Here is a 16,074-nt window from a genome sequence, read left to right on the forward strand (position 1 = left end):
CATTGTTTTTACCCCCCTGACTGCCTCCATACACCCCCCATCCTACCTGATTTAGGTGTACCTCCAATGTTTGATGATGAGGAAAATGTGGCTACAGTACAGTATTTCCACTTGTTTTTCTCTCCAGGTATTACACATACACACTCACTTCTCTGACAAGTCAGACCAGTTATTTAACTGCAAATGTCAGGGTTACTTACATTAATACATAGACTTTTTAGCTGCATATACCTCTAATTGACTGTGATCAATGTATCTGGTCTCCTGTGGTAAGTGGCATGTGATTCATCATATTCATTTTCCCTCAAAATCAGATGGCCTATTTCTCTGGGCAGTATATGTTGGCAGTACTGTGCAGTCGTTTAACTGATATTCTACCAGCATTTTATTATAATTTTAGAAAGAAGAACTTTCATGTGTACCTGCAGTTATATTTTTGTCTGAGACGATTGGAAAGAAGTTTAGTTCTATTTAGGTAGTTTATGTACACCATATGGACTCGTGACACAAGACTGTATTTTCAGTTTTTCTAGGGCTTATACCTACATTATAATGTAGTATTTCTTGACTTCTTTTAGAATCACAGCTATTTTTATACTTTCATCTCCTTTTTGTACCACTAATTTTCCTTTGTAGAGATTTCTGTTTATTAAATGTATGCTATTTTCCTGTCTATTCTTTTATTTCACAACATTTTTTTATTTTCCAGAATGGAATTACAATATTTTGTGCCTTTTAAAAGTATCATTAACGTTACTTATGTCTGTATGTGATTTTTCTAACTCAACTTATCTTTAAAAGCTTTTTATTTAGGTTCATAGGTTAGTACTAAGATAACTGCCCTTGTGAGCCATTTTAAGCCTAGCCAATTATCCCTTGTGAGACTCAAACCTTGTACCTTGAGTTTGTAAGGCAAACACCTTAACCATTAGGCCACCATCCCAACATATATTTACATTGGTATTCTAGTGAATAATGCATTTCTTATGTTTAGTGCAATGTCAGTTCACATTGCTATATACTTTAATAAGGGACATGGACTTTAACTTGTTCTGTTTTTTGTTTTTTTTATTACTTGATTGGAAATAATTCTGTCTGTCCTTTTTTGGGTTTCAAAAAGTATAGGAGTTGCATGAAAATAAGTCTCAGCATGTCCCAAAATATCTCTAAGATTTAACATTTCAATACTTTTTTAATGATTTCATTCTTGAGAGCAATGCAAAACAACACACGAAACCAACAAAAAATGGTTGTCAAAAATACTAAATGCAAAAGGCATGATTTAAAGTACCATGAGGGTTTCATATGTGTGTGTTTTTAAATTAATTACTCTTACAGCCTTGCTTTTTGGTCCTGTAGGTACAAAGGGAAGGAACAAAGGTGAATTCACAAATCTCCAAGGGGTGGCTGCATCATCTAATGGGAAAATTCTGATTGCAGACAGCAATAATCAGTGTGTACAGGTTAGTAATATCAGTATCAGTCATGCTTCGCTCGCTTTATGCAGTATGTTTCTGTTCTGCTTCGCTCACAATTTGCAGTATGTTTCTGTTATGCTTAGCTCACATTATGCAGTATGTTTCTGCCATGCTTAGCTCACAGTATGCACTACATTGGTAATAACGCTCTGATCCTGAGTAATATTAATAGCAGAGTAGCAGAAAAGCAAAGGAACTTTATTCCTCTACTGCAAACACATCTTGTTTAGTATAGGATAACAATGCAGATTATTTGTACCTGTACTTTACTCTGAAAAGTGGATGATGTGGTAAAACTCAACAGAAAACTTGCAATTGAATGTATGGAAAACATGATATTACATTTCAAAAGGCATAAAGTGAAATGACAAAGGCAAATTTATTTTGTCTGACTTTAATGTTTTGTTAGTTTAGGGAACTGGTATCAAGGTATGCAAGTACTCAGCATTTTATCTATGTTTATCTATCTCTCTCATCATCCAGCCATACTTTATTTACTGAATTAGTTCCAATGGGCTCATGGTTTCTTTTCAGGCTAGAGCAAAGGTGGTATTTATTAATAACTACTGGGGAAAAAGTGGCTGGGACATCAGGGAACTTCCTCTACTCTTCTCAGTATTTGGTATGGGATGCTTTACATCCAATGTAGAAAATAAACTGTTGCAGACAAGTTCTGAGCCAAGCAAATCAAATACCTTAAAATAGCAGAAACCAGCTCAAGAAAACAACAGAGAGCTGTTATAAAAATGACCAACAAGTTTCAAAATAGTGCTTCATCAGACTGAAAGGAACCATGGGTGCATCAAATTAAAAGCAGTCAAATAAAATCACATGATTGTAATTAATTAATTCTATTTGCTGTGCTGTTTCTTGTTCTGGCAGGTTATACTGGAACAACCACTATTTAGCTACAAGAGAGCACAACATTTAAAACAATTGTATTATAAGGAACAGGAAAGAAATTGTAAATAGAACATATAGTAAAAGGAAAAAGGTTTGAAATTCTGCTGAAACTTTACTTTGGTCACTTAAGCACTGGAGATGGGGACAGTGGCACTAGAAACTGTTGCTACAGAGATGGATGCCTCTTAATATATTCAGTTTATGTGGATTAAAGTATTCTGACACCATGTCAAAGTAAAAGATTTTTGCCTTAAACTTTTAAGATTTAATAGTATATCTAAATAGTTGGCAGTGTTGCACTGGACATGTCAGACATTTAATTATAGTTTGTTTTTTAGTTGTAACATTCTACAGTAAAACCCATTGTAACATTTTATAAAATGGTATGTAATTGCTTTCTTATAAGTAAAACCAGTGGTTTATTTGAACTTTGGAGAGACCATAGCATGATAGTTCGACAGGATATTATTGACTGTATTGACTGATAAAGCTACTGCAGCAGTGCTCAGTATGATGAACATAGTACAGTTGTACAACTTGAACTTGACATAACAGTATTATCACAGTTGCAGAAGCCACTCCCTCCCTCCACCCCTCCTTGTTTTTTTGGTGTGTTTTTTATACCAGGGTCTGGACATTTGTGTTTTGTTCCTCACATAGTCCTTTCAGGGCTCACCCTCACTCTCTGTGCTGGCAGAAATGCTCTGAAGGACTTCACACCCAAACCTGTCTTTTAGTCATCTTAGCTATCCCTATCTCTAGAACTGTTAGCAACTACACTAAGGGAATTGTCCATCACAGCTATAAATTAATGGAACATAACTGTAAAATGTCCACATTTCCAAATAATTTATTTTATGAACCCTAAATATGATCTTTAATATGCTGTACATTACACAATGTACAATATGTTTCTTAACTAATTGTTGAAATTGCAATGTTATATGTTTTTCTTAACCAGTTTGAAATTGTGTTTTTCTACTCTGTCACACTGTACTGTACTGTACTTAATTTATGTGGACCTTTTCTCCTCAGGCCCCACTGAAAAGGGGTTTTATGCCCATTTGGACTATCCTGGTCAATAAATGCAATAAATTAATCCTTATTTGTCTTATTAGGAATATTTGGGATTCTTTATAGGTATAAAATTAGTATAGCAAAAATGAAATCATTAAAAATTAACCATGATCCCAAAACAAATGTGAGACTCTGTATAGATATGACCTGTAGATCAGAGTCTGTGTATGTACCTTTAAGAAGTATTTCCAGATCTAGCATGTGCATATAAATACAGAACACATGCAAGCAGGAGAGCCATTTTGAGAGAACAGCAAGAGTGTTGGCATGTATGTGTGGTAGTCAGTCTGTTTATAAGTTTATTTAATTTTAAGTTACAAAGCCTCATTTCTGATCTGTTTGTGTGTAATAAAGCTGCTTGAACAGAACCCACAAATGTTTGCCTGTTTTATCCTGACCAGACGAGCGATATGGTGTCAGAACTGGGATTATAAGAGCTACCTCTTCTAGCCATAAGGTGCAGAGTTGAAGATGAAGACAGACAAAGCAGGTTGAGTGAAACAGAGCACAGACAAATGAAAAAGGGCCAGAAACAAGATAAAGAAAACTGTACAAATTATTTATTTGGCAAAGAAAATGAAATGGCGCATTTATAAGGCACAAAATCCGTTATTAATCAAATGAGTAGCACAAAACGTATTATTAAGCAAATGAAAGGCACTAACCACATTATTAATTAAACAAAATGTTCAAAACCATAATATTTGATGAAACTAGCAAAACTATTCATATGGAGCTCATCTTTGGTTTGCATAACTAGCATGTTTAGAGTAAAACAGGCACAAGAAAAGTATAATGAGCCTGAAAAGAGATTAAAAGGGCATAACAAATACAATAAAAGTACAAATTAAGCTTAAAGAGCAAGGCAACTGCATGTTTTTTAGTAAAATACCATGTTTTGGCACAAACTACTATTTCGCATTGACCAAATCCATTCAAAGCATAGCTAGAGTTGTTCAAAGTATCTCAGTGTGTACAAAGTGTTTGCAAAGAGTGTATGTTTTATTATGGTGCAATTATTTCAGAGAGTTTACTGTGTACAAAGTAGTGTTGTTGCAAAGTGCAGTCAAGGTACAGCCATTTTGAAAAGTTTCTTGTGCTGTATGCATTTATTCACAGGAAGCCGCAACTTTAGTGCGTTTCTTACACTGTACAAAAGTCATTTCACAAAGTACAGCTATTTTGAAAGGTTCTTGTGCTGTGTACAGTTTATTTAGAAGGTGCAGTCATCTCAAAATGTTTGTTACTCTGAGCTTTTTCTGCCATGTACAGTTTATTTCTTACACTGATAAGGAGTGGCTCCTTAAAGTACAGTGATTTCAGTGTGTTCTTGTGCTACGAAGAATTATTTGGCAAAGTGCAGTTATTTCAAAGAGTTTGTTGTGCTACTGGGCATAATTACAAGTACTGGCATAAAGTTCCGGCATATATATTCATGTGTGTATGTCTGTGCATGATTTCAAACACCTTCACTACTGTGTGTTCATATGGCTGAGGCATTTCAAAGACCAGGTCCACTTGTGTTTGATCATAATATAGCAGAGAATTAGAGAGTATTCGAGCAGAAATACAATATGTTTTTACAAGCAGCTTTTTCTGACAAAGATGCATGCACAAGGGCATTCATTTTGCTTAACTTGGCTCTGGGTCAGAAGCTATTGAAAGAGAACGTTTATTTGTGTATGCAGCAAAAATATATGCGGGAGAAGGGGAAAACTGTCATATTGTGGTACCAGCTGAATCAAGGGAAAACCCTGAGTGCTTAAAATGTAAATTTAGAGAAATGTGCAACCCCCAGACAAATATTACATTAGAGAGGCACTTATTTTATACAAGAGACCAAAAGCCAAGTGAAACCTATGCAGCTTATATCACTGACTTGAGAAACTAAGCCAATATGTGCAGATTTGGTGACTTGAAAGATGAGTTAATAAAGGACCGGCTTGTGTGTGGTGTTAATAGTGCTACAGTGAGAATGATTTTGCTTCATGACAGTAATTTAATGTTAAGTAAAACCATAGAGATTTGTCAAATCCATGAGCTTAGAGAAAGGCACACAAGTATGATTGCAAATGTTTTGTATATCAAGCAAGACTCATTCAGTTATCAAGAAAGGTCACTCAAAAAAGCAAGTTGATCACATAGAGAGCTGCAACCCTACTTTCTGTGTAGATGGTGTGTCAGTGGTTGGTGAAAAGGTTAATGCAGTAGATGTATTGGCAAAGAATGATGAGTTTTGTACTGTCCTGATCAATGGTAAACCCACAGAGCTCAAAGTATACACTGGTTCAAAGTGTAATGTAATGTCAGCAATGAGAGCTGGGGAGCAACTTAATTTGGTCAATTGTGCAAAGCTTGTTGCTTATGGAGATGAAGAGATTCAAACCAAAGGCTCAGTAATGCTTTCATGCCCTTTGGCTGGGAACAGTTACAGCTTGCAATTTTATGTAGTCAAAAGACCTGTGCAGCCATTATTGGGTCTCAGAGACAGTTTCAGAATGAAACTGCTTTCTTTTACCAACGTACATCATGTAAGCACGTGTCCCAGTTCCGGCTTTACTGATATTATTTTTTCAGAGTATGCTGATATTTTCTATGACAAGCTAGGCAAACTTCCAGTTGTGTACTCCATGAAAGTAGATCCAGAGGTCAGTCCAGTGGTCAGACCAGCTAGAAGAGTTCCAAAAGCTATGCAGAACAAAGTCAAGGTCCAGTTAGACAAAATGGTGCATCAAGGTGTGATTTGACCAATCGCAGAACCAACTGAGTGGGTATCGTCCATGGTTGCTGCTCATATGAAAAATTCAGATGAAATCAGAATATGCATTGACCCAAGAGACTTGAACAAGGCATTAAACAGACCTCATTATCCTATGCGTACAGTCAAGGAGATTGCAACACTTATGCCAAATGCCACTGTTTTTTTCTGTCTTAGATGCAAAGAGTTCATTTTGGAAAGTAATGCTTGATCACAAATTTTCACTACTGACTACATTCAGTATCCCATTTGGTAGAATCAGATTGCTCAGGATTCCTTTTGGAATAAATTCTGCCAGTGAAGTCTTTCAGCATTTCAGGCTAGCCATGTGCAATAATAGTTGATTTAGTGACTGGAGGTAATGGGTGAAGCAGAGCATGACAGAAACCTCAGGAATGTTCTGGACATAATGCATGAAGTGAATTTAAAACTCAGTCCTCTCAAGTGTAAATTCAGACTACCAGAAGTTACTTTATGTAGGTCATTTATTTACCAGTACAGGCTTACAACCAGATCCTTCCAAGCAAGCAGCCATTCTAGAGATGCCAGCTCCAGATAATGTCCAAACCTTACATTTTCTTGGTATGATTAACTATATGGGCAAATTTATCCCTGACTTTAGTGAGTTATCAGCACCTTTAGGAGAGCTGACATGCAAAAATGTTGCCTGGTCATGGTTAGAACTGCAGCATAGAGCATTTGATAACCTCAAACAGAAAATTGCTAACCCTCCTACATTAAGATGCTAGGATGTCCACAAACTAGTAGTTCTCTCCTGTGATGCTTCAAAGTTTGGTCTTGGTGCAGTTATTCTTCAAGAAGACAGATCTGTTACCTATGCATCTAGAGCTCTTGCCCAAACTAAGATGCAGTATGTTCAAATTGTGAAGAAACTTTTGCCAATTGTGTTCACATGTTCGAAGATCCATGATTATATTTATGGCCGAGCAATCCAGATGGAAACTGACCATCAACCTCTAGTTACTATTTTAAAGAAGCCTATGCATTCAGCTCCAGAAAGACTACAAAGAATGATGTTCAAACTGCAAAAGTATAATTTCAAAATGGTCTATACAAAAGGTAAACTTCTTTATGTGGCTGATACCTTATTCAGATCACTCAGAAATACCACGGAACAGCATGATGCAGAGAATTTTGACTTTGATGTCATGGAAGTGTGTTATTTTTCTACCATGAGACTTGAGCTGAGAGAGCATTCAAAGACTGATTCAATTCTGCAAAAGCTCAACCACTTCATCAATGTAGGATGGCCATCAAAGCAATCCAGTGTACCTCCAGAAGTACAACCTTATTTTCCATACAGAGATGGCATGCTGATGGAAGATGGTATCATTTTTAAAGGTCCAAAAGTAGTTGTCCCTTCTTCCTTACAGCATGAATACATTCAGATGTTACGTCATGGCCACCCAGGTTCTGATTCTACCAAAAGTGCCAGAGGACTAGTATTTGGCCTTTTCTAGAAAAAGACATTGATAAAGTGCTTTCTTCTTCTTCAGGGTGCAACAATACTAAGCCACATTTGCAAAAAGAGCCACTTCAGCTAAGCCAAATTCCTGAACTACCTTGGTCAACAGTAGCAAGTGACATATTTGAGTGGAACAGCCAGCATTACTTAATGTTGGTAGACTCTTATTCGAACTGGTTTGAGATCAATTTGCTACCTAACCTAACATCTAGTGCTGTTATTACTAAGATGAAATGTCATTTCTCAGTCCATGGTAGTCCACACAAGTTATTTCTGACAATTATTTATTTCCTGTTTCAGAGATTTGCTAAAGAGTGGGACTTTATCCATGCTACTAGCAGTCCTGAATGCTCACAGTCAAATGGCCTTGATGAACATGCAGTACAGAGTGAAAAGCAATTACTAGAAAGGTCAAAGCATGACCATACCAATATCTTCTTGAATTTACTCAGTCTCAGAAATATACCCTGTAACAACCAACTAGGCTCACCTGCTCAGAGACTTCTGTCTAGGCAAACAAGAACTACCTTGCCTATTAGTTCTAGTTTGTTGATGCCTAATGCTAAAAATAACAGAGCAATCAAAGCCCAACTTTTTAAGACGTGTTCTTCTCAGAAGTCCAGCTACAATAAAAGGAGCAGATTTCTTCATATGTTAAAAGGAGAGAGACAGCGAGGATGCAAACCGCAAAAAGCTTTGATTGAATTGGTCAAGTGAGAGGTATATGTACAGTGCTGAGATCCTACTTAGTGGAATCGGGGGGTATAGAGTACAGAGAAACTGCAGACATCATCTTCCTGTATCAGAAATTATGTCACAGCATCGTACCTATGAATACAGACTCTAGATCTCAGAGCAACCCAGACAATGTTCATACCAAAGAAAATGTCTCGGTATCTGTTCCTGTTCCTGATGATGTCCCAGATGTCCCCAAAGTTGAACATTCCTTGAAGACCATCCCCATTGCTAGATCCAATTCTGACTTTTATGTTACACGATCAGGTCGTATTTCGAGATCTAGTGTAAAATGCAGAGCAATTTTGTATGATTGCATGTCAGATAACTAGTTCTATATAATTGCATGTCAAAAGATTTTCTGTAAATTGCATGTCATTGAATAGGTTTACCTTTGAAAGGTTGAAAGTCGAATTGTCGAACTACGGTTGTGCGAAAGTAAGTTTTCAAGTTTCCGGATAGGCTAAAAAAAAAAATGCATCAAATGTGCAATGAGCAAACATTCGCTCATTGCAGATTTGGCATTTTGGGTGCAGAGTGCACTATAGTAGGGATTGGGAAATGGACCCTTTCCCTACTGTAGTGCCACCTCTGAGTTAGAATATTAAAGTAGGGAGTATGGGGGTGCAGGGTGGCTTGCCCCCCATTATTACATTGTGTATTCGATATCTGAGTTCGAAACAGCGAATCTGCTGTTCAATTTGCTGAGTTTCGAACTTCCGTAACGTTCGACAAGCAGGAATTGGCTTTTCGGTTCGCCCAACTGGCTGTTCGCAAAAACGATTTTCAACCTTTCAAAGGTAAACCCATTGAATACTGTCATTTCATATAAGGACTATTTCCTCAAAGAAGGAGGATGTAGATCAGAGCATGTGTATGCACCTTTAAGAAGCATTTCCAGATATAGCACATGCATATAAATACAGAGCACGTGCAGGCAACAGTGCCATTTTGAGAGAACAGCCAGAGTGTTAATGTGTATAAGTGTGATAGTCAGTCTGTTTATAAGTTTGTTTTTATTATAAAGCCTCATTTCTCATGTGTTTGTGTGTAATAAAGCTGCTTGAACAGAACCCACAAATGTTCGTCTGTTTTATCCTGACCAGACGAGCGACATGACCCAATGAATCTGGATGGCCAGTTGGTTTACTTTACCACAATTTTTATATGTAGCCTAAAGTATATTACTTTAACTGGTATGCAGTTAAGCTCAGAATAGTAGTTACAGATTTCATACTGTCTGGGGAGAGGCAGGATAGCTTGTGAAACATTGATGTTATCTATGGATCAGGTGGTTTATCACTGCCAGATTTTGATTTTTATGCGGGAACTGCAAGATTAAAAAAAATGCTGCATGACGTGCTAGCTGTGGGCATCAGACCAATATGGAAAAATATGCTTTTTTACTGAAATAGGAGGAATTCACATGATCCATTAAAAGCACCTCTAATAGTTTCAAGTTTATGATGTTACAAGTGACGCAGATGAGTTTGACAGAGTGTGATGTAAAGACTTAAACAAATTAATGTAACTGGATTACAAGACAGAATGTAACTGTAGGCTGTAGTTTAAGTAATTGCTGTAGCCTTAGCCCAGTTTTGAGTAAGAAGCAGTTTGGGTATTAACAATATTTAAAGCCTTTATTATATCCATAATTAAATGAATGTAACTAGTTCACTAGTACTGTGTGATGCGAGATGTATTTATTTTATATGTGGCTTGATTTAAAAGTCTTTTAGAACTTGAAGCTAGGAGAGAAAAACTGATAAAGATTTGGAAGGTTTTGCTAACAGTATTTTAAGAGAAAGAGAAGTACCAATATCCTGGAAGAAAGCGGTGGTAGCTGTAATACCTAAAGAGGGTAAAGATCCATCAGATCTAGCTTTCATACAAGCCCATTTCAATAGTAAACCATGATTATAACATGTGTCATGTCTATAATGGCTAAAAGAATGGAGAAAGTGATGCCAAAATTGATAGATATGGATCAATCTGATTTTGTGGAGGGGAGGCAAACATTCAACAACATTAACAGAACACTGATGATGCAGAGGGAAGCAGAATGTAAGAAAATACCACTGTTGTTGATGGGTCTTCATGCAGGCAAATCATTTGACAGAGTAAGATGGGATTTTATAAGCAGAGCAATGGAAGTATTTGCATTCCCTGATAAAATAATAAGGTTGATTAGGAGGATATATGAGGGTTTGGAGGCAAAAATGAAAATGAGTGGGTTCCTCTCTGATAATTTCTGTTTAAGCAGAGGAACCAGGCAGGGGTGCCCTCTATCTCCTTTGTTGTTTGCATTATTTTTAGAACCATTGGAAAAGAAAATAAGGCACTCAGAAATTCAAGGATATAATTGGTATGGTAGTTAAGAAAAGCTGGCTGTATTTGCAGATGATAATTACTTTATATCTGATAAAACCAAAAAAGGACATTGGTGTTGTGGCATATTTTGAGACGATTTTAAATCTTTTCAGGATACAAAACTAATGAAGCTAAAACAAACACAATAGCAGTAAATTATGTACTTACACTCAAATTGGTCCAGTAGTATCCATATTTATGGGGACATGATAAAAAGTATTTAGGCATGTTGATTAAACATGATTCTGGTGTGGCAGCTAAGGATATGCGGGAAGAGACTGTACAAAAGATAATACAAAAACTGAGAAATTGGAAGTTGTGTTGTATGGATATGGTCATTAAGATACAAGCAGTTAAAATGTTTGTCCCTTTAATCTTATACACAGGTCAGGCATACTTTTCTCAACCAAATGAGAAACTGTGGATAGTAATTAATGAAAAGCTGAAGGATTTTTTTCTGGAAGTGGAAGATAATTAGTCAAGTGAGATAAGCTGATTCTTCCAACAGAACCAGGGAGATTGGGATTACCCAATTTGAAGGGGTATTTCAGAATTACACAGTTAAGGCTCCTACACATAGCACAAGCAGAAACCTATAATTCAAAGTGGAAAGGGATGATGATGATGAAACAGGGGATGCTCAAGAAACAATTGGGAGATTGTGATTTTGGATGCAGGCCTTTAAGGAGAATTATAGTAATCATACAGAATGTTATATCCATAAAGCAGCAGAAAATATTCTAAGAACTAAACCAACACTGGTATGGAGAAAGGAGGTTCTGCTGGTAGGGATGACTGCTGCTAGGGATACAGACAATAGGCAAGAGAGGGTTGGTATGGACAGGTAATAGAATGGGAAGATGCCAAGAATTTATTTGGACTGCAGGTTAGAGATTGCCTATACTCTTATATCAATCCTTGATAGGGAAAGCAAAGAAAAATAAATAGGGGTCCTAAATGAAAGACTAGCACTAGTACAGTTTTTAGTAGAATCTGGAACAGAATCTACTGTTAAGAGGAGTAATTAGCAGACCATATAAAATATTGCATGATAACAGCAAGACTCAATCAAAGAAGGTTAGAAAGGATTGGGAAGAGAGATTGGAAAAGCAATTTACAAAGAAACAATAGGGGATATATGCTTGTCTCCCAAATCTAGAAGATTTAGGATTTTTGCTTGGAAATTTTTATATATATATATATATATATATATATATATATATATATATATATATATATATATTTGTATATGCCAAGTAGACTCCAGAGAATTATTCCTCTGGTAGACAGCAAATATCGGAGGTGTGATGGGGAAGAAAGAGGTAACTGGGAAAATATTTTCTGGACTGTGATGAGCTGGCAGGCTTTAACACTTCCTTGTAGACTACTCTATCAGAGATACTGGATGAGCATATTGGTGTAACTTGAGGAATGATTTTTCTGAGCTATGATGCAGAATCGGAATTGCATAGACATAGTAAGGATTTGCTGAGTCTAATTACGGTGACTGGCAATAAAACAGTTACTAGAAAATAGAAATCAGTCTAAACCAGATGTACTAGAAGTAGTAAATATAGTAACAGAGAGAAAACAACTGGATTGGGACCTTTAGAAAAGGCTAGGGGCAAATTACATAGAAAAAAATGGGAATTGTGGGAACAATACATACAGGGGAGGAATGAGGTGTAAAAGAAGACAGGATATGAATGAGCTATGTAATGCATGGCTAAGAATTGGGTAGATTATAAGTGATGTATAATGTTTTCAACTAAAATTATATCAATATGGTTTGCGATATAGAATCTTGCAACTAAGATTATAACAATATGGTTTGTTTTCATTTATATAACTATGATTACCTATGTCATATGCGATAATTTAATAAAGATGTTTCTTGTTTTAATCAAAAGTCTTTTAGAACTTTATAAAGCATGGTGTTTAATAAGAAAGAGCTTGGTTCTTAAAGTGGTCCTTTTAGATGGTACTAGACTGCAATTTATTTGCTTGATGTTTTGCTATTTTTACTGCAGCTGGTTTGACCCTCAGCAAATACATTAGATTATATTTCAAAATCTGAAAGCTAAATCATTTCTTTATACAAAAGAAGCCAAACTTCATTTATACATTGTCAAGTGAAACAAATGGTCCTTCATGTGATGGGAAGTAATAAATGTTGAAAAATCTGCTACTATTAGGGACTAACTAGATACATTTCAACCAAGCAGTTCAGAAGAAAGTAGATACACGTCCATATCAAATGTCCTGGAAGCTATTCCTAGAGGGAAGTAGTCCTTTGGGTCAGTATAGATTTATAGAAAGATATGTTGACTCAGCAGATCATAAAGTATTTTTTTACAGAACTGATGAAATCCTTTGCAAAAACAATGCTTGCTATGATAATGACAATTGGCCTCATTGGGTCACTTGGCTATTCGATTAATAGGGATGATAGTGAAACAGGAGTCTTCAGCAAAGTATTTAACATTTTACTAGGAGGGAGGCATGTGGAAATCGATGTATAGGCTTTTGTAGGAACTCACTTTAAGGATCCCTATACCTAAAAGAGATCTGGGTGGATGTGTTGGCCACCCTTTTTAATGTATAACTTACTCAAGGGTTTTTTTTGGCTGATGGTGCCATTTCATGTACTTTTACATACCTGCTAAACTGATTTGTCTCTTTTCTAACACCTCCATTAATTGTTGGAGATGTCTTAAAAATGAAGAACATGACTGGTTGCATGTTTTTTATGTATATAGAGGTACAGTCTCAAAAAAAAAAAAAAGGCGTGCAGCATATGCTGAATTTTCTTTGACATGGAGTTATTCACATGATGATCTGAGCTGTTTTTGTTAGGAATTGCACACATTAGCATACCTTCTAAAGTTGCAAAACTACTTTTACAGCTGTTGGAGCTAATATAGTGCCCAAAAATGGAAGTGATAAGCCTCTTCAGCAGCAAACAAGACCTTTAGATTGATGCAAGAAATAATGGCTGTAGGACTGGTCATGGCGGATGTAAAGCTGAAGAGAAAAGTACTAGAGAAATGGAGTTTTAAATTTTAGTAGTTTGAAACTATTAATCTTAACTGATATTTTACTAGTTGAGATTGAGAATTACTGCTGTGCAAGTGTGTTTTGTTTAAAATCATTTAACTTTATTTCTACAGGGTCTTATTTAAATTCTGATGGTTAATAAAGCAATAACCGACGACATGGTGTGGTATATTGAAGATTTACCCATGGTTGGTGTGGTTTAATCACGAGGGAGAAGCCCAAGTGATTAAATAAAGCCATCCTTGGGTAAATTTCAATATACCACAACCATGGAGTAGGTTATTGCTATTATACAATTACATTATTTAAGAAAAAAAATACTTACTTTTCTTAAATAATGTCTTTGTATAATGGCGCATTACTGTTCTTCCGCTGGTTGTGGTACACTGCTCCCTTGTTTTGATGTACTGAGCATGCATATGGGACTTGCGTCCCAAGCTTACCCAGTATATCAATGCTTTGAAACGGAAGCAACGGAGAAAAGAAAGTCTCCGTTGCTCCGTTTTTTTCTTTTTTTTTTAATTTGTTTAAAAAAATGTTTTGAGGGCTTTATATGAACGGAAAAAAGTCCGGGTGACCTGACCTTTTTCTGTTGGTATATTGTGGTATTTACAATGGGCACGCTGGCCAATCAGCATGCATATTTTGAAATATTAATGGGGGGTTATTGTATAATAAAAATATTTTATGGAAAAGTATTGAACTCTGTGCCTATATGTATAGTTTAAATTTCACACTCTGTCCATTAATTGTGAAAATTTCTTACTAGCAGTTGAAATTGCATCCATACATGCCTCAGATGCATTTTCAGGGTTCTTGGTGTCCGTTTTTTTTTTTTTTTTCACTTCAACTGTACCGACAAACAATTAATTTTCAAATTTGTATTCATCATGCAAAATATTTTGAATGCCTTATTTTTCCATTTATATATTCTTGCAAAGTGTCCTTTTCCTGTGTAGGTATTCTGCAGGATTGATTAAAAGATAACCGTGCTTTGCTTTTCATGCTTCTAGCCACAATAGCTGCAATCTTTAATCAAAGTGATATATGCATTCTGGCTTCCATAATGAGTCTCGTATACATTACTTTTACAATATACCCTGCCTCTGTTTCCCATTTTTGTCTTATTATTTGACTCTCATTTTGTTATATGCACATTTGCTTTTTTTGCTTATTTTTATTTGGCACAGATTAAGTTCACTTATACAACCACCGTTTTAATAGGGTCATTTCAGTTTCTCTTAAAAACCTGCCCTTTGTTTTATTAGTTACCATACCATAAATTATTCTTTCTCATATTAGAGAGTTGTGCAACTTTCCAATTTTAGTTGTTGGCTCTGCAGTTCATCTTACTAACAGATGCATCTATATTTACTCTAAGGCCTTCTTTTCTTGCAAAAAAAAAGTCCGTTAAATGGCAGAAGCTTTCTGGGCAGTAATTACTGACTTGAGCTTTAAGTGCTGATGCATTGTCTTTCTTCTCTTCAAGACAAATTATTAATTGCCATTATGATTTATTTCCCCAAAACTTGTAGGAAAGTGTGGAACCTTGAAACCTTTCAGGATTTTCTGCTAATCCACTTAGTGAGGAATCCGTCAGACTCGTTTATGCAAATCTTCCATTTTTTGCTAAATTTCCTTCTATGAAAGAATTCCAGTAAGCTGTCTTTTAGTCATATTTCTGCTGAGTACTGTACTTCTGTAATTTGAAATGTTAAAAACTCCTGAAATAAAGTAAATCTGTTCACATCTGCAGATACAGTTTCTCATTCTTAGTATGTGTTGTCACATTCTGATACCATGCCATGTCAAAAGCCCAAGATATACACAGTCATATTATATGGTCTAGCCTCCATGATCTCTACAATCCAAATGAGAGCTCTCTAGATGAGTTGTCTACCAAAATAGCATAAGGATAATTGTAGGGCATTAACTTTAAATATGAACAGGCATATATGATAAACAATTGTTACACAGATGAAACAGAAAAACAGAAAGGAGACTGCCCTCTGTAGAAGTGTCATCAGATTTTGACCTGGAGAGGACAGCTTGACTTCGATTGACTTCTGCTGTCTTGTAGGTATAATATTTATGGAGATGACTGAAGTTCTTTGAATTCCCCTCTAGAAAATTGTCTTTTGGGAAGAACATGAAGCTCTTGAAGGAACCTTTAAGTTTGGCATTAGGGATTGAACTACTCAGGAGAAATA

General features: G+C 36.0%; 1 protein-coding gene across 5 annotated transcripts in view; it reads left to right on the forward strand.

Moving 5' to 3' along the window:
• The window catches only part of TRIM2 (tripartite motif containing 2), a 1,116,451-nt gene that overhangs the window by 971,631 nt on the left and 128,746 nt on the right, over nucleotides 1-16,074 (forward strand). For all 5 annotated transcript variants that reach the window (XM_044062463.1, XM_044062466.1, XM_044062467.1 and 2 more), the window contains exon 7: nucleotides 1,360-1,463. In XM_044062463.1, coding sequence (XP_043918398.1) covers nucleotides 1,360-1,463 — 104 coding nt within the window. The remainder of the gene's footprint in view (nucleotides 1-1,359; nucleotides 1,464-16,074) is intronic.

This window comes from Protopterus annectens, chromosome 2.part1 (assembly GCF_019279795.1).
Source record: "Protopterus annectens isolate FY-2018-M chromosome 2.part1, PAN1.0, whole genome shotgun sequence".
Lineage (NCBI taxonomy): Eukaryota > Metazoa > Chordata > Ceratodontiformes > Protopteridae > Protopterus > Protopterus annectens.